The following is a 26,994-nucleotide window of genomic DNA, read 5'->3' on the forward strand; positions in this document are numbered from 1 at the left end:
ATTCAAAGGTTTGGTTTGGATGGTCACATCGAGCTTGAGTCTGAGCTTGAGCACGAAGGGGTTTGATTGAACATGGAAGACGTGAGATGTGTGTGTTGGAGGGGGTTGATTGACTGATTGAATGTTTGATGGAGTGTGTGGGGGTGTGTTTGTGATTGTATGTGTGTGTGCTTGTGCCATGTGATATAACTTAGATCTAACAAGGAACATCAAAAAGACAGACAGACAGATAAACAAGACATAGATTGATTACTTACTAAAGTTGAGTACTTGGATGGTACAATGTCAGAGACTTCCAGAAGGCCTGCCACTTGGTTGTCCAGGGGTCGCTGCTGTTGTCGTTGTTGAAGTTGTAGATGTAGAGGTCGGTCTAGGTGGTGGAGATGCCTGTCTTGTTGTAGTTGTCACTGTTGTGGTCGTTGTAGTTGACGTTGAACAGAAATATCCATCTCCTGGTGCCGTAGTCTGCTGTTGCTGGAGTTGGATTTGTTGTGAAAGTTGTGGATGTTGTGGAAGTTGGGGAAGGATGATGTTTGGTGGGGGCGATGACGGATCCATTGATGGTGCATTGGAGATTGTTGATGTTGATGACGATGATGATAGGGGCGATGATGGATCATTGCCACTGCTACTGTTGTTGTTGATGTTTTCTTGATCCAGACCCTTGAGTGACCTCTTGGTCTTGGCGAAATGTAGACCACACGCGTTGCATAGGGACTTGGTGCCATCTGGTCCTTTGCGCCACTCTGGTGTCTCCATTGATCCACACAATTGACATTGATCCACCTCTCTGCTCTCCTGTGGACTGGCACTCTTTCGGTTCCTGCGTGGTCTGGTCGGGTCTACCACTTGCTGCTGCTTCTTGGACTGGGTCAAGGGTGGTGCTGGCGGGGACAGCATCATCTTGCATCTTTTCTTCTCCCTCTCCACTCGCTTTATAATCGTGTCAATGTGATGGTGTAGCTCATTCATCTTGTCCGTCTTCTCCTTTGTGGCGCCACGTTCGCGATCAATTTCCACGCACAATGGTAACAGGCCGTAAAGTAGATGGTAGAATCCGTCGTCGCCACCTTGTGGTTGTCCTTGGGCGGTGGAGGTTGGTGGCTGTGGCGGAGGTGGCGGTGTTGCTGGCGGGGGAGACAAATGTCGCTGTGGATATGGGTGGAAGTGGACGGAAGTTGGTGGCAGTGGATGATGTTGATGTTGATGTTGATGTGGATGTGGATGTTGGAAGGGATGATGGTGGTATTGGCCTGCAGGGAACATTGGAATTGGGACAACACCTTGATGATGATGATGGGTTGGGACGGACATTTGAGGGTATGGCGGTAGTGGAACGGGGAACTGATGAGGTGGCATGGTATTCTGGATCACATGTTGAAGTTGATGATGAGGTTGATGTTGGTGAAGTTGAGTTGATGACGATGATGCATCACTGGCAATGTCATCACCGGTACCAGTGATGTTTGAAGAAGAAGATGATGATGGGGATGAGGATGGCATTGTTGTTGAAGTGAGATTGGAGTTGTATGTCATTCTCTGTTGTTGAATGTTGTTGATGTTGTCAATGTTTGGTTGGCTTATCAGGACAATGCCTTGTTAAGATCTTGTCTTTGGAGCATCTGATCCTCTGGAGTCATTCCGCTGAGCAAATGACTTGTCGCTGGACCATCTATCATTTAAATATGATTGGTTTGTTTGATTGACTGGCTGACTGACTGGTTGACCGATGGTCGCCGCTCGGCGACTACTTTGGGAAGTTGGTCCTCATGGGCATGTATCTATCTTTAGCGTCGCACTGCATGCATGCAAGCCAGGCATCACAGTTTCATTGACTGTCCAAGTCTCATGTCCAAGTGCAGGGCGTTCGATGTAGGTCAATGTAAATATGATATGCATGTATGTATGTACCTCCCCACTCACAGAGAGTAAGAACAACAAACAACATGATGATAGTGATGGATCACACCCACTCACCTTCATACCCCCACTCACCCACCAACCCCACTCAACACAAAGTGATCAATCAAGCAAACGGTGTTTGATAACACTCACACCAAATTCAATTTGGATGATTTGTGATCGGTGGTGCAGTGTGTGCAATGCATGCATGCATCGTCTATGATCAGTGTTTGGATCTGTTTCACTGATCTAGGTGTAAATACATCTCACATTAGATGTAGAGCGAGCGAACAATTATGCTTATTCTGGAAGTGAAGTCGGGCTTGCATGACTCCAACTGTCATGTCAACTTGGAATTACAATCAATGAACTCAACACCCACACGAGTGTCAGACAAGTTGTGGATACTATTATTAGCGCGCACATACACACACACTTATTACTTACCTTAAATCTCCCCATGCCTCATTCAATCTGGACATAGATTAGATACAGGGGTACATGAATAAGACGATCACACTCGCACACAACCGTCTGATATCTGTACATATATGGTAATATCAATGACGATTGAGGTTGTAAATAGCATCATTGCCTCATACATCCCATCCCAATCACTCTAACGAATTGACTCACTTCGTGCCTCTACCATATATTGGTATGTGTTCACTGGCTTCTCTTGGCTTAGGCATGACTTGGTCGATCACTTCCACAATCAGTCAGCTGATATGTCACATGATTGTAATTAATGTGTTGAATTTATGGTGCTTGGTGATTGTTGACCCTGAATCTCTTGTTCTTTGCATCGAGGTTGCAGATGTCATTGCCGTGGTCCATCATGCATAGGGTGTCAGAGCCAATGCACTGTATGTCATGTAGTGCAGTGCAGTCGGTGGGGTCAAGTGGTAATGAATGGAGTTGTATTCCCTCCTCCACTGCTGCTGCTACTAGTTACTGGAGGCCAGTCGACTACCTCAACCTCATCTACAGCTTCCACGTCAACAACAAGTGGTGGAGAGACAACATCTTCTAACACATCAACGACCAGTGCCCCTACAACTGCCTCCACTACTAAATCATCCACGTGGGTTGCCACCTTTTCTGTGCCTATTCCACATTGAAGATGGAAGTGGTGAGTGCCCAAAACACATCCATCTTCACAACTCTACTTTCAAAGTTGCTCAGTACGACGAGTTGGTTTTTCATTGTACATCACTTTTAGATAAGATAACACCACTTACCTAATGAATACTCCTTGTGCTGATCATCTCAGAATTTCTAATGCAGTCTTGAAAGACAGGTTCGAGATTCTAATTGTCGATACCCCTCCTCTTGGTAACAAATGTAATTTGTCATGTCAACTATTGTTAGCTACGATGCTTGACGAAATGGTCTTGTACATTAAAAGAAGAAAGGAGTTTTATCTTAAACAAACACCAAATTCAAATGGACACTTTGACCGTATTCAAGAATACTGGGAGAAGTACTTCCAAGAAGGCCACTTTATTTAACTAACCAAATAAACTGAAAGGTATCCCAATTTCCAGAACAATATCCACCAATATGCCTCACAGGTCACAGCCCTGGATATCGTAACATAAAAGATTGTGAGACCAGTTCCAGTATACCGTCCAACTATCCTTGTGATCTACAAGGTTGAGGAAAGTCAACCCGACTACATGGCTATATTCAAGCCACCCGTAGACTACCAACCCAATGGCTTCAAAATCTATGTAGTCTAAACTAATCACAACCTGTATGTTTTGATTCAATGATGAAGAGAGAATTGATATGGGATCAATAAATAGAACTTAATTTAAGGACCAAGGGCAATCAAAAAGGCTTCAACGGACCTAATGCATCCTTTTTTTTTTTTTTTTTTTGACTAGAGTGGAAGTTTAGTTTTAGCGTCATTGAAGAGTTGCATCCTCAAATCAAAGAACAACAAAGAACAACAAAGAACAACAAAGAACAACAAAGAACAACAAAGAATAACAAAGAACAACAAAGAACAACAAAGAATAACAAAAAGATGGGCTCCACCGGGAATCGAACCCAGACCACTACCACCCAAAGGTAGTATTGTACCATTCAACTATGGAGCCTTCGATGACTTCCAAAATTTTTCATCAGTTTAAGAGGCATTTTCAACCGCAAACAAAAAACAAACCAATTAAACACTTAAGACCAAACCCACTACCAATAAATTTACCAAGTAATTGGTAAATAAAGGTAATTTTCAGTTCTCCAAGCACCTCATCCTCTTCAAGACCAAGACTCTGATCAAGGCCGGGTGGACTCGTGCTAAGAACACAAGCCAGAGACTCTTCACCAAAGGAATCAACACCACAAACACAGAAGCGAAGCACGCAATACCAGGGCGCATCACCCAATCAACTACCCAACTGAACCAACACTGGGGACACCAGACCCTTTACAATCTGCCACCACTCAACTGTTACCTACTATAACTCGATTCATTGTATATAACCACGGAAGTCAACGCGTGAGCACGCGATGGCAACAATCCAAACCAATGCTCATACCACCAGCTGACGACACAAAGGCCTGTCAGTGGACTCGACCAGAACAGTGTCCAAACAACCAAAACAATTGTATAGTTATCGGGATAAATAAACTGAACACCGCGTCTCTCTTCCAGGTCGGACGAGAGGCGGCTTTAAACAAAAAGTAAATAAAGGTAATAATAATTATTATTTATCATAGTTGCTTCTTCTTCTTTTTCTTTTGAGTCTTGTACACTTCGTTGACAACGATGGGTGGAGATTGTGTCAATGCACTGTCTGGTACCTTGTTCTGTTTGTTACCATTGTATCCAAACTCATTGCTATCATTGAGGATGTTATAAATATTAATGTTCTGTTGTTGTTGGAATGTGCTGCTACCAGTGGATGATGATGTGTTGGTAGCAGTATTATTACCAAGCTCATTCAATATTGGATGAGAATTCCTTCTTTTCAAATGTTGTTGTTGTTGTTGCTTGATCATCATATGTCCATCCACCAATGATGAATCTCCACCACTGGATGAAGATGACAGACCATGACTATCCTTGATTACCATCAAATATGAAAGAATGATTGATAGTAGGAATGATGCCATCAACAATGAGATATAATAGTTCTTGTCCTCCTCGTGCTTCTGTTCCAACTTGTTGATCTTCTCCTTCATGCTGCTTAGCTCCTTGGCAAAGTCCTGCGTGACCTTCTTCTCCATCAACAGTCTCTCCTGTGTGACCCTTCTCTCGAGATCCGATCCCAACTCTGCAATGCCCTCGAATCCAATCTGCATCTTGACGAGGTCCTCCGTCATTGACCTGACCAACTCTGAGTAGTACTCTTCCAATTTCTCCAAGTACTTGTTTGAAATCGATTGATTGATCTCCAATGATTTAACTCTGTTGGCCAATGTCTTGAATATACTCTGTGGACTTGTAGCTGATTCGTGTTGTATTGTTTGTTCCTCAACATTTGGTTCTTCTTGTGATTGATTGTCTTGTGTTGTTGTAGATGTTGTTGAAGATGTTGTTGAAGATGTTGTTGAAGATAATGAAGAAGAAGAGAATGGTGAATCCCTTGTTGGGATTGATGTAAGATTCAATGATACCTGTTTGAGTGACTCCCATGATATTGTTGTAGTATTATCCTTCTTTGTCTTTGCTTTGTTCAATGATCCAAATGATATATTATTGCTCATCTTGTTAACAATATTCTCTACCTCTTTGGAACTTGTAGCCACCTCTTTATGTTTGATGATCAGTGAGTCAAAGTGAGTATGTGTATGACCAGCAAGACCATTTGATATAACATACGATTCTTTAGATCATCAATCATTGTCGATCCATATACCTTGATGTCTGACAATGGACAATACATCTGATCACCATAATGAGTTAAGATCTTGACTTTGAGATATTTGTACCATGACTTCTCTTTGAGTACAAAGAATTGTGGCTTGCGAACATTCTCTGCGGTGAAGTTGCCAAGGTAGTGCCATGTGCTGCTCGGATACTTGTGTATGCCCATAACGACAAAGTCTTTAAACATCGATGAGAAGAACTCGTAGTTGGCCATCTCGATGATCTGGATGCCAATCTCCTCGCACAGCTCAATCACGAACCATTGGTTGGTGCTGCACTCATTCAACATGTAGCGATCTTTGGATGAGTGTAGAATGCTGCTCACCTCCTTGGCCTCGGCATTCGTCGCAAGCACTGTGGCGCCACACTCGGCACTGGCATAGTTAAACTTGTCGGGTAGGTCTTTTGGTGTGAGTATGGTCACTGTCATGTTGTTGTTGTTGTTGTTGGACATGCCTCCAGTGACGTTGGTGGCAGTATTGTTGATGTTGTTCGCTGCTAAAGATGCAGCTTCACTGTCTGCCAATGATAGTATCACCTTTTCCGTGAACTTGTTAAGTGGTTCCACTGTGTATCGTGATCGTCTGATTAGTAATCCGATCAATCAATCAATCAAGATTGGATAGTTACACTTTTGATCATTGCCCTTATCGATGAGCTCCTTCTCTCTCTTGATGTCCAATAGTTGTTGCATCTCCCTTTCCTTCTCCCTCTGTGTGAGGACTTGATCAGCATCTTTGTGTAAAGTCTCCAATACATGTGCCAACTTTGTCTCATGAGGTACCTCGACTACAATCTCCTTTTCCTTCTCCACTGGCTTGTCCTTGTCTTTGTCGGTGATCACTTGAGGATCAATATCAACAACAACGGGTTGTCTATCTTCTGTCTGGTGTTGGGTCGACGAGTTGTGTTGGTCATGAGTGGTGTTAGAACTGCCATTGATGTTCGTGGGACCAGTGCTGACAACATCGATGACTGCTGAAGTTGAACTCGATGTAGATTCCATTATTGGTGGTATCAATCCAATATCATGAAGCTCATTGGTTTCATTTGATTCTTCACCTGGTGCACCAGGACTCACTTGACATGTTTGATCATCTTTGTTTGTGTCATTTGTACATTGTTGTTGTTGTTGCTCGCCAGATGCCTCCTCATTGCTGTTGTCGCTGTTGTTGTTGCTTGGAAGTTGAACAATTGGTGTCTCTGTTGTTTGTGCAGTCTTGTCTACCACTGGAATATCGTCAGATTCATTGTGAGAATGATTGCTCCCCAGTGCTGGCTCCTTATCTACTTGAGTGATGTTGTTGTTGTTGTTGTTGTTGTCTTGTTTATCACCAATGTTATCTGATTGATTGTCAACATGTGGCTGTGGCTGTGGTTGGACTGTACTTGTCTTTGTGTGTTGATGTTGATGCTCTCCCTCAAGTACTACATGTTCATGTTTATCAGCATCCTTGACATCCTTGACATCTATGTGTATAAATTCACCGTGATCATCATTATCATTATCACTCTCTGTGTCTGATGTTGTTACTACTTCAGTCTCATCATGTACTCTATGTTGTTGTTGTTGATGTTGCTGTTTATCCAACTCCTTCTCTTTCTCTTTGTCCTTCTCCTTGACACCATTTACATCATTATCTTTCACGTTATCTTTGTTTTGTATAACATTATCTATATCATTCTTGTTCGTCAATGTATTGATGGTACTTGTCTCCACCAACACATCTTCCTCTGTTGTTGTAGTTGTAGTTGTTGTTGCTATCACAGACACACTTAAGTGTAATGATAACAATACAAGTATTATCAATAGTATTAATCCCTTCATCCTCTATCTCTATCTATCTTTTTAAAAAACATATATGTGATGATTCATTGACAAAGTTGAAGATGACTGTTCAAGTTTTTATTAGTTTTGCTTCCCTCAATCAATGGTGACGCGTCAACAAGATGGATATTTCCGAGATGTCAATGTGTTGAGGTAGGATAATGTTGAGGATCCAAAGAACAATACCTGGGAACGTTGCTGGTAAGGGGGGTGGTCTAGGACCTTCAATCTTTTCTCTAGAACATTTGAAGATATTCCTGTCGCATTTGTTGAAGATTGAATGATAATCCAGGACAAGTTGGAATGTTGAGTTCACCTTGCCACTCTATATGAGTCTCCCAAATATTGTTGGTATACTTGATATATGTTCTAGACTCACTATCAAATACCAGTCCATATTTACATCCATTGGGAATCCAGGCATCTATGAACTTTTGTTTAGCTTTGTCCCCTTTCCTTGTGAATTGAACAACCTCAACAATAAATGGTAAAGGTATCGTTGGGAATACTGGCAATGGCAAGAGAGGTTGTATAATCTCATGAGGTGCATATCCAAGATCAGTACCTCGTATTCCATCTTGTGTATGCAATCTAACTGAATATATATTTGTTTGTTTGTTTGATTAGTAGAGGTATATTCGTTGTAGGATGAGATACTTACACTCTGAAATGATGACCATTCCTCTATTGGCCAATGGGATAGTTTTGTTCCAAGTTTGAATCGCATGAGTTAACTCAGAGATTACAAATGCTTGATAAACCGATGTCTTTCTTCCTTTAACAATGTTTCCGATTAGCTCTAGTTTCTTTGGTCCTTGATAGTTCTGTAGAATCTCCAAGAACTCACTATCAGTAGTATCTAGGGGACCTATGATGGTAGTTGTCATTGTTAATGAATAGGTGTTATGTACATGTAGATAGACAGGGTATCTTAGATAATATTTGTATTGCAATATTTAACCCCAAGATATTGTACCAATGACAATTCATTCGTAAATGATTGACGTCGTCGTCATTTATTATTATTGAATCAATGACTGTTCAATGACTCTGAAATACTGTTGCTGCTGCTGAGTGTTGTCGATGGTGATGATAGTGTGGAAGGTTGTGAGGAGAGGGATGGGGATGTCAAGGGACTTGATGACAATGATGAATGTGATGATAATGATTGTTGTTGATGTTGCTGTTGTTGTTGCTGTTGCTTTGTTGTTGTTCTTCTCTTGATAGGTTTACCCTGTTGTTGTTGCTTATGTTGACTACTTTGCAATGTTGGCGAACTCGATGATAACAATGGCATTAAAGGTGATGATGATCCACCACCTGTTATCTGATGTTGTTGCTGTTGCTGTTGCTGATGAGACATGTTTGGCGATTGATACAGAGTGGAGTTTGATACGGCTGGATGCAGGAATGAGAACAATGGGAATTGTATCCTGTTTGGTGTGACCAACTTCTGGTTCAACGTCTTGACGATCAGATTCTGCAGGAATTGTCCCAACTTGCCAGGCTCCTTCAACACTGTCTCGTGACCCATCTTTGTAACCATTCTCAATGTAAGTGTTGGTGATTCCTTCAAGTACACTGAGCATTGTGGATTGGTATGATTAGGGATGTATAGAACGAACTAAATGATTGAATGAGTGAGTATGATTGATTGATCGAATGATTGAGTGACAACATACATTGCCTGTGAACTGTTTGATTGATATCTTGGTCTTGACTGGTAGACAGGCCATGTGCTTCTGTGGCCAATTGAGCCAGAGTTCAGATGATGCTGTTACTGATGCGTCGCCAGAGTAGATGAGGTCAAACTCAAACACATTGACTGATGCATTGACTGGTGATATCAACTTGACTGTACCAATCTCTGGTGTTGTCGATCCGATATTTACATCCGAGAATGATAAGTTTCCCTATAATGCGTGCGTTAGAGAGTCACGATCAATCAATCATATGAATGAACGAATGACTTACAATAAAGTCAGGCTTTGACTCATCCTCGGCAAGGTTGTTGAGGAAGGTGTAAAGTGAGTGAGTGAAGCGCTGTGAGTGGTTGACCTCTTGGAGCAGTCGCTTGGTGATGAAGTTGATCCACTTGCATGTCTCGATGGAGGTGGGTGGAGTGTCCTTGCCAATGGAGAAGTCGAGTGGCTCAAGGGTGGGCGCAGACGATGCAAACAACAATGAGTTCTTCTTCTTCTGTCCCATCGAATGCTGTAATTGTTGCTGCTGTTGTTGTTGCATCTTTTGTTGTTGTTGTTGTTGTCTCTTCTTTTGTACCTTTGCAGGATCGACTCGTTTAGACAACAATCTAAACATAACATATAATATTGATACTGTAGAGAATATTATACCAGACAAGAAGCCGAGTAATACATAGTAGTATGACATCTTATATTATACTATACTATACTATATCTTTATAAGTATGATTGGTTGATTGATTGATTATGACAATGAAAGTGACGAATGATTCGATGCTTTGGAAATTCGTACCAAATTTTACAAAGTTAAATTCCAACTTCGATATTATAAGTATGCTCAGAAACAGCAACAGACAACATAGCAACAGCCAATCATTCCCTGGCATTACCCCAATACACCTCTCCAACAGCAATCTGATTGTATTGAACATATACAGAATCTATCATATGAATTCCACCAAACCATGACAGATATATATATACATGCGATCATCATCGAGAGACTTCTGCATCCATACTTCTCGAACAACTTGGTCAGGTTTGAAAGTGCAAACTATAATGTCGAGAGGACTGTTTATGTCGGGGAACTAATGTGCTCCGTCCTGGCTTCTTATCATACATTGTTCAATGCAATGCTCCGCCTATCTCTGGTGTCATGGCGCTGGCTCCGTCTGGTGTCGCGCTTCTTTAGCAATCACATCGCCATCACAGTGTCGAACGATATCTGCTACATGTCCCTCTCACACCTTTCAAACGACCGCAAATCTTTCACTCGATGGTCTACTTTGGTAGTGCACCGGAGTCGTTCGTCATACCATCATCAGTGTTATCGACCGATGGCAGGGTCGCACCGGGGAGATATAGCCTGCTCCAGCCTACCTCAACTAGACGTATCAGCTTGGTTCTGAAGAAGTATCACGATGATATAGACCGTATCATCAGTTTCTTCCCATCAGTTGAGAGGCTGGATGTCTACACCAACTACTCTTGCATCGACAGTGTTAGCAAGTACGTTATACAGTTCAAGACATTGAATCTCGAGGCAGTGGCAACACTCACTACCTTCTTTGACTGGAATGATCAGGTCGAGTTTCTGGGTGAGTGTAGGAAACAAACTCCCCAACAGCTAGTCCAACAACAAAGGCTGTTTCTACAACAACGTGGAGACAGCATATCCCCCACCACCTCATATCTTTATCACAGTGCACACCTCGTTCTTCCGAGTTGTTGTCCATACATTCCAGCCTATGCTCATCATGCTCATCATGAGCATTCAATTCAGCACAGAAGCTCTCAATCACACTAATGGACTATGATTACTGCCAGATGTATCAAGAGTTCACACCCTTTCACTACCCCAGTCTGCATGCTGACATTATTAGTATTGGCAATAGTCTCGAGGCAATCGACCTGGGTAAGCACTCTGTCGACCCACCGACACTAACCAACATCGTTAGACAAAGTACCAATATCAAATCGATAGTTGCCATGTTGGACTTTGGTCAGAGCACAAGCCATTCTGGAATTGATGGCGAGACCAACATTGAAAGACCTGATCGTCAACTCGAATATGAAGCTCTGTGTATGGCCATTATGACCTCACCTCGACTTAAGAAGTTGACTTTGCGGAGTCAAAAAGACTATTATACACAAGACATCGTGCTGCCTCACGACTTTAACAAGTTTCAATCAATGTTTGTCATGGCATTGGACAATGCGAGTCTATCCTATTTACACCTGTACCAGCTCCCATTGGTAGATTCACGCTTCTTTAGTCGGATGTTGGAGCAGGGAAATAAGTCGTCAATCCGTACTCTCCTGCTCGAGAACTCAATCGATGGTTCCATAAATTGGAACCAGTTTGCCGACCTGCTATCGTCCACACAGACCTTGCACACATTGGCCATTGTGGATCCTTGGACGATCAAAGATGTCATTGTCTCAGCGTTGTCCAATGGCAACTCTATCGACCACTTGTACTTCTCGTATGGCCATCTACTTGAAAACCCGGCAACGCCAAATGAACATATTCATTACCTACATTGCGGATCCAGACCCAACGTATCTGACTCCATTCCAAACAAAGGAGAATACCCAGCACTCCAAAGGATCAAATACTCATTCTTTCTCTGACACAACAAAACCCACCTTTAGGTTACATTGTCAATCCAGAATTCAATGATAATGTGAACCTTTAAAGATAATATTTAGTATTTGTTCGTTTATTATGTCGAAATTGTCCAAAGGATATGATATATATATATTATTACTATTATTATATTAATTTGGTCCTCCACCAGTATAGAGTGGATTGGTTCCTTGATTGGGATTGGGTTGATAGAGTGGATTGTCAGATGACACTGACATCTTATTCTGTTGACTCTGTTTCCATGCATCATATCCCTTAACTCCACCAAATGCTGCCAATGCAAGTGCTGCTATACATCCAATCACTATTCCTGCAATTGCCGCTGCGCCAACTGCCACTCCAGCCTTGACTGCCGCAGGTTCTATTTGTTTGATTGATTGATTGATTGATCAATGTTAGTAAGATTGAGTGGGAGTGGAATGATTCCATACGTGATGGAATGAGTGAGTGAATGTGATACTTACGACACTTGAACGGCAGTGGATCGTAGTCACTGGACTGGCACTCTTGTTTGTCAAAGTTACAGACGGACTTCTGGCAGCTGGGGTTGTCGGGCACACAGGTCTTGTTGTATTGGATACATCCTCCGGCGCCAACATCACAGACGGCAGTGATACAGAAGTTGGGCGTGGTGCAGTTGAGTGGTTGTGTCTCACAAGTGCCAGTCTGTACATTACACTTGCCAAGATTACATGCGTCCTTGTCTTCACAGACGATCTCGACGTGTTGGCATCCACCGCGGGCCGCATCACACTTGTCAACAGTACATGGATTGTTGTCGTCACAGTCGATTGGAGTATTGGCGCAGACGCCCTTGGAGCAGGTATCGGCCGTGCACGGGTTCTGGTCGTCACAGGACATGAGCGCGATGGTCACACACTCGCCAACAGTCTCATTGCACGTGGTCGAGAAACAAGGATCGGTGGACGAGCATTTCGGGATGAATGTGCAGTTGCCGTTGGCGTCACACGAGTCCTCCGTACACGAGTTGTGGTCGTCACACAACTTGGACTCGATACACTTGTCGGCATTGTTTGGATCGCATTCCACTTTGGTACATAGGTCTTTGGCTACGCAACTCGATGAGTTGCCACAAGGCTTGCACAGTGGGATTGGCTCAAAAACGCAGTCGCCAGTCTTGACGTCACACAGGTCGTTGGTGCACGGATCGCCGTCCACGCAGCGCTTCTGAATGTGGCGACAGCCGACACTATCATCACACAGGTCTTGAGTACAGGCGTTGGCGTCGTCACAGTCGCGCGCCTCATAGATACAGCTGTTATTAGAGATGGAGCAGCCAATCTTGGTCTTACACGTTGAGTTTGGACACAGGTCGATGAAAGTGCACCCACCTGCACCCTCCGTACACTGGCCCTGCATACATGGCTTGATGCACACCTTGGGCTCCTGGAAACACTCACCCGTGGGCGAGTATATGTTACAGATGGACTCGACACAGGCTGAGCCGCCAGCACACTCCTTGGGCTTGTGGATACACATGCTCTTTTGGAACTCGGTGGCGCCGGGTGGGAGTGGCGTGTTGGGTGGCGGACACATGTCGATCGTGCACGGGTTGTTGTCATTACAAATGTAGTCATTGCAGCAGTACGATCCATTGCCCTCGCAAATGCCACAGTAGTCGGTGTAGCCACACTTGAGTTCCATCGAGGTCGAGATCATCATGTGTGATTGGGTGGTGTGTCGCTCGCAGTAAAAGAAGTCGAATGAGTGGTCCTGGCCCACGGTCAGTCCAGTGATATTGTCCAGGGACACGAGGCCTTCGGCCGGAAGATGAGGGCCACCAAGGTCCAGCACCAAGTTGCCGTCAATGTACAACCATACATCGTCGTCGCCAATGAATCTGAATATCTCGCCACCCTTGTAGGTGAAACGGGCGTGAAGCTCGAGACAGAAATGGAAGTTCTGGACGGCCCCGTCGGCGTCCTTGTAAAAGACGTGGTTGGGGTCAGCGCCTGGCGCGTCCCAGCCCAGGCCGTTGATCGGGAAGAAGTGGTCATCGCGGAAGTTGTAGATGTTGGGGTCGGTCAGGTTCTGGGTGAGGTTGAGCTTCATCTGGATTGGTATGTTGACGTTCTGCACATTGTTGAACCATGAGCCAAACGTCGTTTGATTGTGGATCACACCATAGGCCGACAGTTGATCGTCGCAACAATATACCGGTTTCCTATTGTTGCCTAGCAATCTCTTTACCAAGCTTGGAATTACAATATTAGGATTGTCCACTTCAAAGTCCGGGTTCTTCTGTGGTGTCAAGTCTCTTATAATACATGGCAGTGTCAATTGTGCTGTGATTGTTTGATTAAAGAATGTGATTGATGGTTGGAATTATTCCAGTGATTGATCGAGTGATTGGAGTGAGTTTGGAAGTATTCCAGAAATTGATTGAGTGAGTTATTGGAGTGTGTTTGGAATTATTCCAGTGATTGAGTGACCGAGTGATTGAGTGGTTGAGTGATTGAGTGATTGGAGTGAGTGATTGAGTTAGTGGATGATCTTGGGAATTAATAATATTGTTTGGATGGGTGATGAACATACCTTGTCCACTGATTGTCAGTGCTTCATAAACCAGGATCAAAGCTATAAGTGATAATAAATATCTCATACTTTTGTATTTGATTTAAGATTGGTTGTAGATGAATGAGATTGATTGTGGAGATGGATGTGATTGATTGATTATGGTTGTTGATAGGCAGTAACACACTAACTAATGAATGAATGATTGATGATGATGATGATGATTGATTATGGATGGTCCAATCACTAACCCAACTCTATACTCTCTCTATCTATCTCTCTAATGTCTATCTTATGTCTCTATCTTGTCTTCCCAATAACAAACAAACAAACAAACAACAAGCAAGCAATTGATAAATGGAATAATAATAATAATAATATTAACGGACCAACAACGTGGTGTTATAATACAGGCTGTTGGTTATTGATGCTCCTGGATTGATGGATTGCTGGATGGCTGGATGGCTGTTGGTGATCATCAGGGTTTAGTTGTTGTTGTTGTCTCGGGCGTCATTGTTTCCACATGTCACCCACCAAAGTATTCATTCATACATCTATCCATATTCATACATTCATTCATACATGTGTGATTGATTGAGTGATTTAGTGAGTAATGATGATGATGTTGATTATCATCACGTGATGAAGAAGCGCACCGACCTTCTGTCGATCCATGATCAACCATGCTCACCCAACAAGATTTGCGGATTACTTTAGTTGGAAAGTGAATGTGTGATTGGTTGGACACACCCGAATGTGTATGTTGTGTGAGTGGTGGTAGGTGTGATGTATATCTCTGATCAAGATATACAATCACACACTCCCACACTTACACTTACACACACCATCACATGGTCAGACCACTATAAGACATTTAAGTTTATAAATGTGCATGATTACAACAACAGCGATCGCTGCACTAGGGTTGTGTTTAGAATAATGTCGTGTGTGTATGTATGTGTAAATGTACAATCAGTGGCATAGTACTACTTTAGTTTGCTCAGCTTATTGCATGCAATGTCGAACAGGAGATACCCTAAAGTGATTGGATTGATAAAGTGAGTGAGTTAATGAGTGGCGCCATGTCGTTTGTGTTAGCAGTGGGTATGAAAGAGAGTGAAGTGAAGTGAGTGTGATGGTAGTTATAAGGTGTGTGATTGGAAGTTGACATTGGTAGGACATTGGAATGGCAGGTGTTGTTGTCAATGCAATCAGTTAGCTGAATGAATGAATGAAATGAATGAATGAATGAATGAATGAATGAATGAGTGATGTGGGTGATGGTAGATTGGTTCGTCGTCCAAGCTTTAAGAGTTGGCCTGTCTGGATCGAGATCGAATGTGGATTGATTGATTGGACATGTGACGAATAATTGATTGATTGAATGATGGGTGGATGGTACCCGCGTATTATAATGTGGAGTGGATGTTGTTGACAATGGGTATAGAGTAATAACAAGTGTAGTATACTACTTTCAATCAAATGAGGATGATGGTGGAAGTCGGTCGGTCGGTTGGCGGGCGACCCTGGGTTGTGAGTGTGTGTTTGGATGATTGATTGATTGAATGATATGATGAATGATATGTGACATGAGACATGTGGATACGTCCGTACATGTCACATGCGTGTCTACATACCAACACTTAATCCAAAGGAACCAGAGACACCGATCAGGAAAGGTCGTAGTACATAAAAGTTGAGTGATCGCATCAATCTGTTCTTGAGTGGTAGGCTCTGTGTATTCATGTCATCTTTATCGCTCAAGTATCCATATACTCCACTGTTGTTATTGTTATTGTTGTTGTTACTATTGCCAATGCCAGTTCCATTGTAGCCATTGTTATTGTTGTTACTGCTGTTGCTGCCACCTCCACCATAGTATGGTGGTAATGGAGGAGGTGGTCTATTATGAACGTTACTACTTGATGTTCTCCAGTGACTGCCTCCTGACTCTGAACTTGCTAATGGTGATTGATTTGATGATGTTGAACTCTGATTATTGTTATTGCTATTATTGTTTGTCAATGATGATGAAGATGAAGGCTTTGGTGATGATGGTGTACCATCACTCTTATCAACCATCAATGATGTAGATTGTGACATTGTATATTATATTATGTATTTGTTTGATTGATTGATTGACTGAGCAAATGGAGTGAAGGTGATGAATGAATGACATCACTTGAATCCATGAAGTTCTTCAAAGTCAAAGCTTTTTTCAAAGTGTGCCTCATGACCCACGTGTGAACCTGCAATCAGGATCATCAATCAAATGAATGAATTAATGAACAGGCGTTGTTGTTGAACTTAACAAGATAATATTTACATATATAACAAGATATAACAATGGCAAAGATATTTGGTATGAACAGCTCATAACAACAACCATCACATCAATCAATCATCAAATCATATCTAATACGTGATCAATCAATCAATTTTAGAACAACCATCAACATCTAGCTCACTTGTGTTGGCTGCACTGTCATGGATCATTGTGTTTGGAGCACTCCAACTCAATGCTGCATTCTTCAGGTCATCTCCACCATACACCATCCTCGGTGGATTCCTAGGTTCATTCCTATTCTTCTTCTTCATCACTGTATGTGTCATCATCACGAACACATCACATGATCAATCGCTCATTCTAACCATCAATCAATCAATCAATCAATAATAGTTCATTGGTAACCTTAAGAAGGAGATCAAGTGGGTAGAGACATTGATTGGTCTGTTCATTACATATTTGGTCAGCACATCTGTGCACAGAGTGTCAGGAACTACAAGCATCCTCTTCTCAATTGGTATCATCTATTATCTCAACAACATGTCAAAGAGCATCAATGACAGACTTGAGGATGCCAACACTGCCAAGCCCCAAAGAAGATAAGAGAACACTCATGCAGGGCAATCAAAGCAAACGAAGAACTGATTGATGACGATCGAATGGAACAAGTCATGAACACAACAGCAATGTTTGATCAGTGTACAATAATACTACATTTAGGGACATTTAATCGAGTGATGTTGAATTGATTGATCGATCATTCAAACATAGTCTTGGTCGGTCTTCGCTCAGGCCTTGAGATGGGGAGGTGGGGGTGGAGGCGAGGCGGGCAGTGATGGCACGGGAGGGGCACGACACTTGAGCGTCAGTTCGAGTGCCTCGGTTAGGTAGTCGAGAGTGGTCTGTGACTCGGGATGGAAGGCCTTGCCCAGGGATATCAGCTTGATGGCGTCGACAAACTGGCTGCTCTCATCGCGGTCTCGGGCATTGAATGAATAGTTCTGTGTCTTGGTGGATACGGTAAAGATGTGTTGGTAGTGCAATGGCGAGATGCCCGACAGGTTGAACCCTGGTGTGTCCTCGCGCGGTGACATGCCCAGTGTGCCAGTCGAACTATTTATGGCGATCGACTGCGCTAGAGGCGACTGGCTCGACGCCCCCAGGAATGACCCGCTGCCGCCGCTGCCAGCACCGCCACCGCCACTGGTCTCTTTGTCCCTCAGTAGATTGTTGCTGGCTGATCTCGCCAACAGACCAAACTTTGGCGAGTTTGCTGGCGCTGGCGACAACAACTGCTTCTTGTCCTTGGGTGATGATGATGGCGAACTTCCGCCCTCGTCCAGACCCAATAACATACTGGCCTTTGATGACTTTATAGGAGTGGACGTTGGTGAGTCCTGATCGATACCCAACAAACTGCTGGCCTTTGACTTTGTTGATGGTGGGGGTGAGGCCATCACCGGTGAGTGTGAGTCCTCTGTCGCGGCCATCGAGGCCATCGGTGTCTTATTCATAAATCTAGGTGAGTGAGGTGATCCATGTGGCGATCCATTCGTTGCCAAAGCAGGCATGTCCACTGATACTATTTGCATCACTTTGACTAATTGATTGATTGAGTGTGAGTGAGTGTGAGTGTGAATGTGATTGATCGATTGAATGATCGATGGACAGACATACCCTTCTCAATCAATTGATGTTTGGCATTGAGTAACTCTAATTCTTGTAATGTAGTTGATATACGACCGTATTCAACATCGACGTTGAATGGCTCTGATAGATGTAGTGGTATACAATATGGTGCAACGAATGGTGCACACATTATATCTGTATACATTGACAATCCCTCTACCTTTGGATCAGGCAATGGGCTTATAACTGTTGATTGTCTATAATTTGTTGTCATATTATATTATATATATATGATTGAGTATGAGTATGAGTATGAGTATGAGTGATGTATGAGTGTGATTGATTGATTGATTGAATGAATGATTGTGTACCACAGGGAGTACGACTGTACATTGGATATGATTGACCTAAGATTGAGGCCTCCACTTTGAAGGGGCCAAACAGCGTCCCCCTTTGTTTCGAAACAAAGCTGATCGTACACAAAGATCGCCCACACGTTTCGCGTTTTTCGATCACACACAAAAACTGGTCCGCTGACCACAATCAATCAATCAAATCGATTTATTCACTGTCATAGTGATAGTATATTTAGTATATGCTCTGATGGTAATTCCTCGTATGTAGTTAGAGTTATTGCTGATTTGGGACTGATGCGACGAATGATCATTTCTTGGATGGTCCAATCATAACTGAATGTTATGATGTATGTTTGAACATTTGGAATTAGATCGAGTAAGATCTTTGTTCTAAGTGATCCACTACGACTGTTTGATGACACTAGATGTACTCGAAGTACATTTAGACAAAGTGATGGAAGATATGGTATGTCTTGATTGTCCATCCCGCCCACAATCCACATCGTGTCCACTGATGATGGGATTGGAGTCATCAGTGACTTGTCCCATCCACGACTCAGATTCAATATCCTCAATGCTGGTGGAAATGATATATTCTTGATCATCACTGATCCAACGTCCAACTTGACCAATGATCGTGGAAGCACGTTGGGTCCAATGTCCTCTTGATACTTTGGATTGTGCAGAGCGAGTGATGTGAGTGATACAGGAAGCGTGTATGGTGAGATTGGCTTCTTGTATCCCTTTCCAAATGATAATGATTGTAGATTGGTCGATGGCAATGTGTTATGATTGATCACTTGATCAAAGTCATATCCAAACTGGATGTCGATCAATGATTCTGGTAACATGCCCTCAGTGATCACCTGATTGAAATCCATTCCAAAGTGGAGTGAGGTGAGGGTCGAGGGCAGGAGACCTGTACTGATCACTTGATTGTAGTCTCGCTCAAAGTGGAGAGATTCCAATGCGCGTGGCAAGGATCCAGGTATCAACACTCTATTATACATTGCTCCAAACTTTAGCGACTTGATTGAGGTTGGAAGTTGATTAGAGAATGAGGGCAGGTGGGCGTTGGGGTCCCAACACAACTCGGTCAAAGAGTCTGGCAGCCAATCACAACTGAGCTCTTGATCAAAGCTGTAGCCCAGTCCCAATGTCCTGAGTGTCGATGGAAGTATCCCAAACAGACTATGATTGAAACTTGAACCAAGTTTGAGTGTGATCAGTGAGCGAGGGATGATTCCAGGACTGTCAAATGGCTTGTTGTACCTAAAGCCTTGCAAGGAGAGCACTGTCAACGAGTCTGGTAGCGACCCGGGTATGATTGGGCGATTGAACCAACTTCCAAATGAGAGCACTTTGAGCGACGCTGGCAACACCCCAACATTGATCACACGATTGTATTGGCTGCCAAAGGAGAGTGATGTGATTGATGATGGGAGCAGGCCAGGTGGAATGGTTCGGTCGAACTTGTTACTGAACGATAGGTAGGTGAGTGATGGTGGTAGAACATCGTCAATCGCCATCTGTTCATAGTCATCGATCTGATCACGGTGAAAGACCGAAGTTAGACTGGTGATGGATGGCGGTAGGGTCTCGAGACCAAAGTCCATATCGTCACCTCTGGCAAACAGTGATCTACGATCAGTAGACTCACCAGACAGGTATATCTTACTGTCATCCGCCGATGACCATTCATTCAACTTCCTAGACAACAACGTTGTCTTGAATCTCTGGCATGTCAACAACAAGCACACCCTATCCAATGGATCTGAATGATATACTATAACTTGTAATACAACTATTGGTAATGTATCCATCATCTATATATATTTTGGTTGATTGATCATGTGATCATGCACTAGTCCACTCAATCAATCAATCACGCGTACACCCAAACTTTAGTTTCCAACAAGTTTCTGGAACCTAACGCATCAGTTGACGACCTACTCCAATGGTCACAATGGTAAAAGAGACTGACTTGACTGACTTGACTTGACTGGCCGAGTATTATATTGATTTATTTATTGTTGTATCCTCTAACTTTTTGTTGATGTTGGAGTGTGCGCTCTCTGGCAGTCTTGTGTATCTTGAATCCGTATATCTTTGGTACGTATGTCTGGTGTGGCTTTGGTGGCGCCAACTCTGGATAGGTGATCAGTAACAGGTGAGGGAAAGTAGTGCCAAAGTAAGCACCGTCGATGTCTACATTGATTGGTTGATTGATTAGTTGATTGATTGATCGATCGAATGAATGAATGAGTCAGTGAATAAGGCCTGGATGATTGAATGAATGATGACGGATGTACATACGAGAGTGTCTTCTATATTTTGGATTGAATATATCGTTACAGCGTGGACAGTAGACCTTAACAGTGTCTACGCCTTGCATGTCGGACAGACCAACGGGGAGCACCGGCTGGTTCTGACAAAACACGCGAGGACAGCGACCAAACTCTGCTCGCTTGAACTTCTCGTTCATGTGTGCCAGACCCTTTGACGTGAGGATGTATCGCGCGTGAATCAGTCCGTAGAGGATGTCGGCCGAGCGCTCGATGCTCTCCTGCTGGTCCTCGCTCAGCTGGTCCTCGGGGTCCGAGTCGAGGATGATGCCCAGCGCATTCTCGTAGTGCGGTACGATCGAGCTGAGTCCTGTCAGATTAAAGTCGTCCTGTATGTAATCCTCCTCGATGGTTGCAAAGAATTCGTTGCCCTTGAGGTTGCAGTACCAGGGTATCCAAGCGATCTCGTCCTCCTGTGGTGATTCGTCCTCCTCTGACGATGACTCTCTATGATTGGCCATATTATTATATTTCTTGTCCATGTATTTTTGAACCTATAATATTATATATTTATATCAACTCCAAGTTCTACTACTTCCTTCTTCTTCTTTCTCTTTTTTCTTCAAAAAAGAGATGATTGATTGATTGATTGATGTGATACAATTGATATTTGAGTCTCTATAAATATATATATATATATAATAATAAATAATAATATATATTGATGACGACCCTGCTCTAACTCTACACTTTGCTAGATAGATAGATAGTGAATGAGTTGAGTGAATGAATGAGTGAGTGAGTGAGGAAAGAGAAAGAGAGAGATAAAGAGAGAAAGAGAGTACGTGCGTGTTATGTGTGTGTTTTGAAAAAAAAAAACAAAAACAATGTAGGAGTGGCGCGCCTTCAAACATCAAGTCGTCTCAGTCAACTTTATATTTATTTATTTTTAAATTTAATTATACAATGGTGTATTTATTAATATCTTATTATTAAGATTTATCCATCTACTTGTGTTCTTAATTATTTGGTGTATACAATAATAAATGATATTTTAAATTTATTTTCATTGATGATCAAGTAAATAGAACGACATTGAAATTTCGTCCAGTTCTACATCCATCCATCGATTGATATTTTGGTTGAAAGGTGCAGTTTTGAGTGTGGTGCAAAGCCTGGATGGAGATGATTAAAGTGAATGTGTGTTAATCAGTGTGACAGAGAGTTAGTGCTGATGACCTGTCTGTCTGTCTTTCTGTCCCCTTACTTACTTCTTCAGACTTATTCACTATTTACATCTAATATATCTATGATAACATAAGTCACATGTGACTGTCACTTAGAACATCATCATTCATCATCTCAATCAAACACAAACATACAAACAAACAAACAAACAACCAATCAATCAATCACATCAATCAATCAAGGAGTCTTGAAAGATACATATATATATATATACAATGAATGAGTTAACGAACAAGGTAAACTTGTTCTTTAATAAACTCATTGATCATTCAAATCAGAATGAACAATCATATACACAACAACAACAATCACAACAACAACAACATCAACAATCACAGCAACAGCACCAACAGCAACAGCAACGTTTAAATCAGAATGGAAATCAATCATCAGTTACATCATCACCATCATCAAACAATAATAATGCACCAGGTACACCACAATCAATCAATAGACCAAAGTTAAAGTATAAGAATTGGTGCGTTCAGATGGAGAAGAAGGCAAATGGAGTGATTACAATGCTGCCTCAACTGGATGCCATTGGATCTTGCGATGAGAAGAAGCGCGACAAGTCGATCAATGCACTGAACAAGGTCAATGCCATGCTGGTCGAGGTCGTGGCGCTGCTCGACATCACCGTCTACAAGCCCAGCAGCAAGAACAATCTCGATCCGGTCAGCCCGTCTGGCGACGACCTGTCCTCGCCCGGCTCTGCACACTCATACTCGCCCTCGTCTCCACGCAGCTCGCCGTCGACCGCCTCGGACGGCACGCCGCTCACCCTCTCACCTGGCAACACATCCCCTCCCATCGGCAAGACGCCGGATAACAGCACCAATGGACTGATCAGCACGTTCAACATGATCAGGGAGCGCGACAAGGAGAATGGCGGCGGCGGCGGATCGAGCCAAAAGTCGACCAAGGTCGTGGCGGTCACTTGTCGCGACACAATGCTCGCGCTGTGGGCCGCTCTGCAGGCATTCATCGAGAAGAACTACACGCTGGAGAAGGACTTCACACCAATGTACAAGACAATGTTGATGATTGCCCGTCGTCGAGAATATGACTCGGCCACATCAACCTACGACCCACAAACATACAAGCCATGGAACAATGACATACTCTCCAAGTATCGTGTCAAACTCTACAAGACCTTCTCCTTCATTGCCAACCTAGTCTCCACTACGCCCTACCTCAGTATGATCCTATCACAGTTCTGTGCAAAGGTATGTTTGATTGATTGAGTGTGGCTTTAATCACATGACGTGTTGACTGACATCTTCCATCCGCCTCAGTTCATTGTGATAGCATTCTACAGGATACCAAGAGTTGCCAAGCAGTTGATCGATGCATTGGTACCTCCGGAGACAGAGATAACAGATATAATCACATATTATCCATGTCCTCCACATTGTAAGTCCATTCAATCACATGATTGACTCAATCAATCACTCAATCACATGACTAACTGACACATGACCATCATAGTGCAACATCTAAACATTGTTGGTGATCGACCTGATAAGCTACCATTCCATGCACTTCTAATGCAAAGTGATCCAGCCAGCGAGAAGGAGTTGGATGGTATCCCACAAGGGTATGTTCACACACTCAATCAATCAATCAACTGTCACTAACCTCTCATGTATAGATGGGTGGACAATGTTGCTCGCAAGGAGACTATATTCTTCATATTCTTCAAGGAGTGGATAACAGTGTGCAAGAGTGTAATGGGAGAGAATGTGGACATGAAGACGATACCAGGATTCTTTACACTGGCCTACGCTTTGATGCACGAGATAAAGACACGCGATCAACCTATACCACCAGTGCGACCAACACCATCGATCGAAGCACACTACGCACTGATTGGCGCCACGAGGAACGACTCGCAGATCCTGGACGGCCTGATAAAGATCATCTTCTTAAAGACGTGCGTCTTTGATCTGGCGGGCATCTCGTCGACGCTGGGCATCGTCGAGCTGTGGTTCAAGGAGTTTGGCCGCCTGCCCGACACATTTGACATCCACTTCTTTTGCGAAGGCATTGACAACATCATTGCGGCCGATCATCATCAGGTGGTCATCCGCGCACTCAACCTCATCTACAACACCTCTGATTCATTTCAAGGTCCAAACAGAATGGCGCTCTACTGCGACCTTCTCCTACACAAATACTTCTACACACTGTTCCTGCACTGGGATCAACCCGTCCGCAATGCCTACCATCATCTACTCCTGTATAGAGTATGTGTGGATCACTAACTCACTCACTCAATCACACTCACTAACTCAATCATTCAATCTATCACAATCTATTCTAAGATGGTCAGAATCAATAGATACTTGTTAAGTCAAAGTGGATTCTCCCTGTCAGAGTATAGCAAGTTGACGCATAGCAACTCGATCACAACGACCAAGAGTCTGTCGCCTGCAAAATATCCAACGGAGAAGGATAGTGGCAATGCTAGTACAGGTTCAGGAAACGCCAATGGCAACACGTATAGCAGTTCATCCAGATTGACATCATCGACATCATCCATCTCTGTATCCAAACCAAGACAAATACCTACTACGCCACTACCACCCATCCCCGCCAAGAAGAAGCCACCTCCCGTCCCACCAAGAATGGCGGCCAGCAGTCCACCAACCACCTCCATACCCGATGATCAATCCGAATGTCTTGATGACTCTACAATCGATGAGCTACTCGAAGAGACCTCAACAACATCCTCCCCATCCTCCCCATCCTCTCCATCTACTTCCACTTCCACTTCCACCTCCACTACCACTTCATCACCACCAACATCCACTTCCACAAACATCACAGTTACCAACACCAACAACAACAATACTATGGTGTCATTGGAGGAAGAGAAGGAGTTCAATATCACACCAATTGGAGAGTATACCAGTGACAAGGAGTTGTTGAACGACCTGAAAAAGATCGATCTGTAAGTACCATCCATCCATCAATCCATCCATCCAATCAATTAACTAACACACACAATCAGGGAGTTGTTTAAGAAGATTTGAATTGTACATCAAGAATGTGTCTGATCAGTTCAGGGCACCAGAGCTCAAGTTCCATGATCCACGTCTTACAAACTATGTGGCACCATCACTTAGCGAGTTCAAGACATACATTGCCATCAACAATCAGGCCAGTGTGGCACCACCCAAAATCATACCATTGATGCAACGTGGACCAACTCCCATCAACTTCCTAAAGGATTGATTTGACCGGGATCTTGGACATTGACATTGACATGGACATTGGGAACATGACAAACAAGAGTTATTTATTATTACTATGCCAAACAACATTGTATTTTAGGAATAACAACCAATCAAGCAAGCAAGCAGCGATGCAGCGATAACAAAAGATAACAATAATGACAACACGACAATCACCGACAATATTTATATAACAGATAACGATCGCCACATCATCATCACCATCATCATCATCATCATCATCCATCATAGATACACAAACAAGAATAATTATAAAGAAGAAGAGAGCTCTGATCAGTGATGAGCAATTTGTCAAATTACATCCAACATCACATGTGATGGACTGTTGAGTTGCCAAGTCCCACAAGAATCCCATCCATTGACTCAATCACGACATTGATCATTCATCAATCCATTCATTCATTCACACATTCATTCAAATAGTTGTAAACAAACAAAGACAGTTCTCTAGATGTTTCCAGGTTGTTTGATGTTGCTTGTTGTTGTGCCTCATGGATACCAGACGACAGACATTATGTGTGTGATTGACCAATCACCTAAACCTTGACGATGGTCGTCTGCCTCATAGTTTGATGTGTGATGTGTGTGTGAGTGTGATTGGGAACTGCTGGTTCCAAGGCTCCAGTCCCATTGGGACTTTGGTTCGGAAAAAAAAAGAGACTCTGAGAAACTCAAAACGACGTCGTGTCGTGCGTGATTATCACCTTCGCTGGGGGTAGTCAGGTATTTAAGAGGTCCCCATTACCTCTCCTTGCATAGTACCTCTCTCACAAATACACTCTAATGCAAGTGGATTGAATTGCCTGCTGTGTAGCAACTTCTAAATGAACTTATCATGTTAATACCTTGCATGGTATAGGTCAGTCATTCAGTCATTCATTCAGTCATTCCAGGTTCATTCATTCATTCATTCAATCAAACGAAAGAAGTAAACAGACACAACATCAACAACAACAACAGTATTAGCAACACAGATTGTATTGATTCAGAAGAAGAAGAAGAAGCAAAAGGTAAACATTCATGACATTACCCAATGGATCACAATCACACATCACACCACAACATACGCCCCATCCACAATACATACACACCAGCCTCGATGCCATTCCACCACCCAACGATGACTCCAACAAAGGTGAGCGATGGTGAACAGTCAGAGTGAGCCATTCAGCCAATACACAATGATGATCGACGATATTACTTAAATGCGGCGAATGACCCATCAATCACATCACATCACACCAATGTAGAGAGAGACAAAGAGAGAGAGAGAAGAGAGAAGAGAGATAGAAATGAATGCAACGAATTTGATTGGCATCATTTGTGTGTCTTTCATAAATTTTTCATGCGTATTCACCATCGTCGTCATCATCATGAATGAGACCAATCAATCACAGAGTGTTTGTGTGTGTGCATCATTGTTGAGTGATTTGG

General features: G+C 43.0%; 12 protein-coding genes across 12 annotated transcripts; 3 read left to right on the forward strand and 9 right to left on the reverse strand.

Annotated features, from left to right (window-relative positions):
* Nucleotides 1-285: 285 nt before the first annotated feature.
* Nucleotides 286-1,503, reverse strand: SAMD00019534_069430 (hypothetical protein; the record flags this gene model as incomplete). The annotated part of the gene is made up of 1 exon (XM_012898055.1): nucleotides 286-1,503. The coding sequence occupies one exon, from the start codon at nucleotides 1,501-1,503 to the stop codon at nucleotides 286-288; it is 1,218 nt and encodes a 405-aa protein (XP_012753509.1).
* Nucleotides 1,504-4,623: 3,120 nt separating this feature from the next.
* On the reverse strand, nucleotides 4,624-7,610 carry SAMD00019534_069440 (hypothetical protein; the record flags this gene model as incomplete). Its single annotated transcript, XM_012898056.1, has 3 exons — nucleotides 4,624-5,663; nucleotides 5,735-6,349; nucleotides 6,413-7,610. The coding sequence occupies 3 exons, from the start codon at nucleotides 7,608-7,610 to the stop codon at nucleotides 4,624-4,626; spliced, it is 2,853 nt and encodes a 950-aa protein (XP_012753510.1).
* A 239-nt stretch (nucleotides 7,611-7,849) lies between these two features.
* On the reverse strand, nucleotides 7,850-8,497 carry SAMD00019534_069450 (hypothetical protein; the record flags this gene model as incomplete). Its single annotated transcript, XM_012898057.1, has 2 exons — nucleotides 7,850-8,205; nucleotides 8,272-8,497. Coding segments are annotated over 2 exons (582 nt in total), but the record flags the coding sequence as incomplete, so codon positions are not given.
* Nucleotides 8,498-8,643: 146 nt separating this feature from the next.
* On the reverse strand, nucleotides 8,644-10,001 carry SAMD00019534_069460 (hypothetical protein; the record flags this gene model as incomplete). The annotated part of the gene is made up of 3 exons (XM_012898058.1): nucleotides 8,644-9,234; nucleotides 9,293-9,523; nucleotides 9,585-10,001. Coding segments are annotated over 3 exons (1,239 nt in total), but the record flags the coding sequence as incomplete, so codon positions are not given.
* A 588-nt stretch (nucleotides 10,002-10,589) lies between these two features.
* On the forward strand, nucleotides 10,590-11,947 carry SAMD00019534_069470 (hypothetical protein; the record flags this gene model as incomplete). The annotated part of the gene is made up of 3 exons (XM_012898059.1): nucleotides 10,590-10,917; nucleotides 11,097-11,799; nucleotides 11,869-11,947. The coding sequence occupies 3 exons, from the start codon at nucleotides 10,590-10,592 to the stop codon at nucleotides 11,945-11,947; spliced, it is 1,110 nt and encodes a 369-aa protein (XP_012753513.1).
* Nucleotides 11,948-12,094: 147 nt separating this feature from the next.
* SAMD00019534_069480 (hypothetical protein) lies at nucleotides 12,095-14,586 on the reverse strand (the record flags this gene model as incomplete). Its single annotated transcript, XM_012898060.1, has 3 exons — nucleotides 12,095-12,324; nucleotides 12,428-14,269; nucleotides 14,520-14,586. The coding sequence occupies 3 exons, from the start codon at nucleotides 14,584-14,586 to the stop codon at nucleotides 12,095-12,097; spliced, it is 2,139 nt and encodes a 712-aa protein (XP_012753514.1).
* Nucleotides 14,587-15,487: 901 nt separating this feature from the next.
* SAMD00019534_069490 (hypothetical protein) lies at nucleotides 15,488-16,601 on the reverse strand (the record flags this gene model as incomplete). Its single annotated transcript, XM_012898061.1, has 2 exons — nucleotides 15,488-15,534; nucleotides 16,136-16,601. Coding segments are annotated over 2 exons (513 nt in total), but the record flags the coding sequence as incomplete, so codon positions are not given.
* A 243-nt stretch (nucleotides 16,602-16,844) lies between these two features.
* On the forward strand, nucleotides 16,845-17,388 carry SAMD00019534_069500 (hypothetical protein; the record flags this gene model as incomplete). The annotated part of the gene is made up of 3 exons (XM_012898062.1): nucleotides 16,845-16,860; nucleotides 16,943-17,100; nucleotides 17,179-17,388. The coding sequence occupies 3 exons, from the start codon at nucleotides 16,845-16,847 to the stop codon at nucleotides 17,386-17,388; spliced, it is 384 nt and encodes a 127-aa protein (XP_012753516.1).
* Nucleotides 17,389-17,579: 191 nt separating this feature from the next.
* Nucleotides 17,580-18,676, reverse strand: SAMD00019534_069510 (hypothetical protein; the record flags this gene model as incomplete). Its single annotated transcript, XM_012898063.1, has 2 exons — nucleotides 17,580-18,218; nucleotides 18,464-18,676. Coding segments are annotated over 2 exons (852 nt in total), but the record flags the coding sequence as incomplete, so codon positions are not given.
* Nucleotides 18,677-18,985: 309 nt separating this feature from the next.
* On the reverse strand, nucleotides 18,986-20,593 carry SAMD00019534_069520 (hypothetical protein; the record flags this gene model as incomplete). The annotated part of the gene is made up of 1 exon (XM_012898064.1): nucleotides 18,986-20,593. One exon carries the CDS (start codon nucleotides 20,591-20,593, stop codon nucleotides 18,986-18,988), a length of 1,608 nt encoding a protein of 535 aa, XP_012753518.1.
* A 221-nt stretch (nucleotides 20,594-20,814) lies between these two features.
* SAMD00019534_069530 (hypothetical protein) lies at nucleotides 20,815-21,597 on the reverse strand (the record flags this gene model as incomplete). Its single annotated transcript, XM_012898065.1, has 2 exons — nucleotides 20,815-20,978; nucleotides 21,087-21,597. Coding segments are annotated over 2 exons (675 nt in total), but the record flags the coding sequence as incomplete, so codon positions are not given.
* A 921-nt stretch (nucleotides 21,598-22,518) lies between these two features.
* Nucleotides 22,519-25,540, forward strand: SAMD00019534_069540 (hypothetical protein; the record flags this gene model as incomplete). Its single annotated transcript, XM_012898066.1, has 7 exons — nucleotides 22,519-22,539; nucleotides 22,642-23,529; nucleotides 23,599-23,716; nucleotides 23,792-23,900; nucleotides 23,955-24,549; nucleotides 24,628-25,256; nucleotides 25,321-25,540. 7 exons carry the CDS (start codon nucleotides 22,519-22,521, stop codon nucleotides 25,538-25,540), a joined length of 2,580 nt encoding a protein of 859 aa, XP_012753520.1.
* Between the last annotated feature and the right edge of the window lie 1,454 nt (nucleotides 25,541-26,994).

This window comes from Acytostelium subglobosum, assembly GCF_000787575.1.
Source record: "Acytostelium subglobosum LB1 DNA, scaffold: scaffold13, whole genome shotgun sequence".
Taxonomy (NCBI): domain Eukaryota; phylum Evosea; class Eumycetozoa; order Acytosteliales; family Acytosteliaceae; genus Acytostelium; species Acytostelium subglobosum.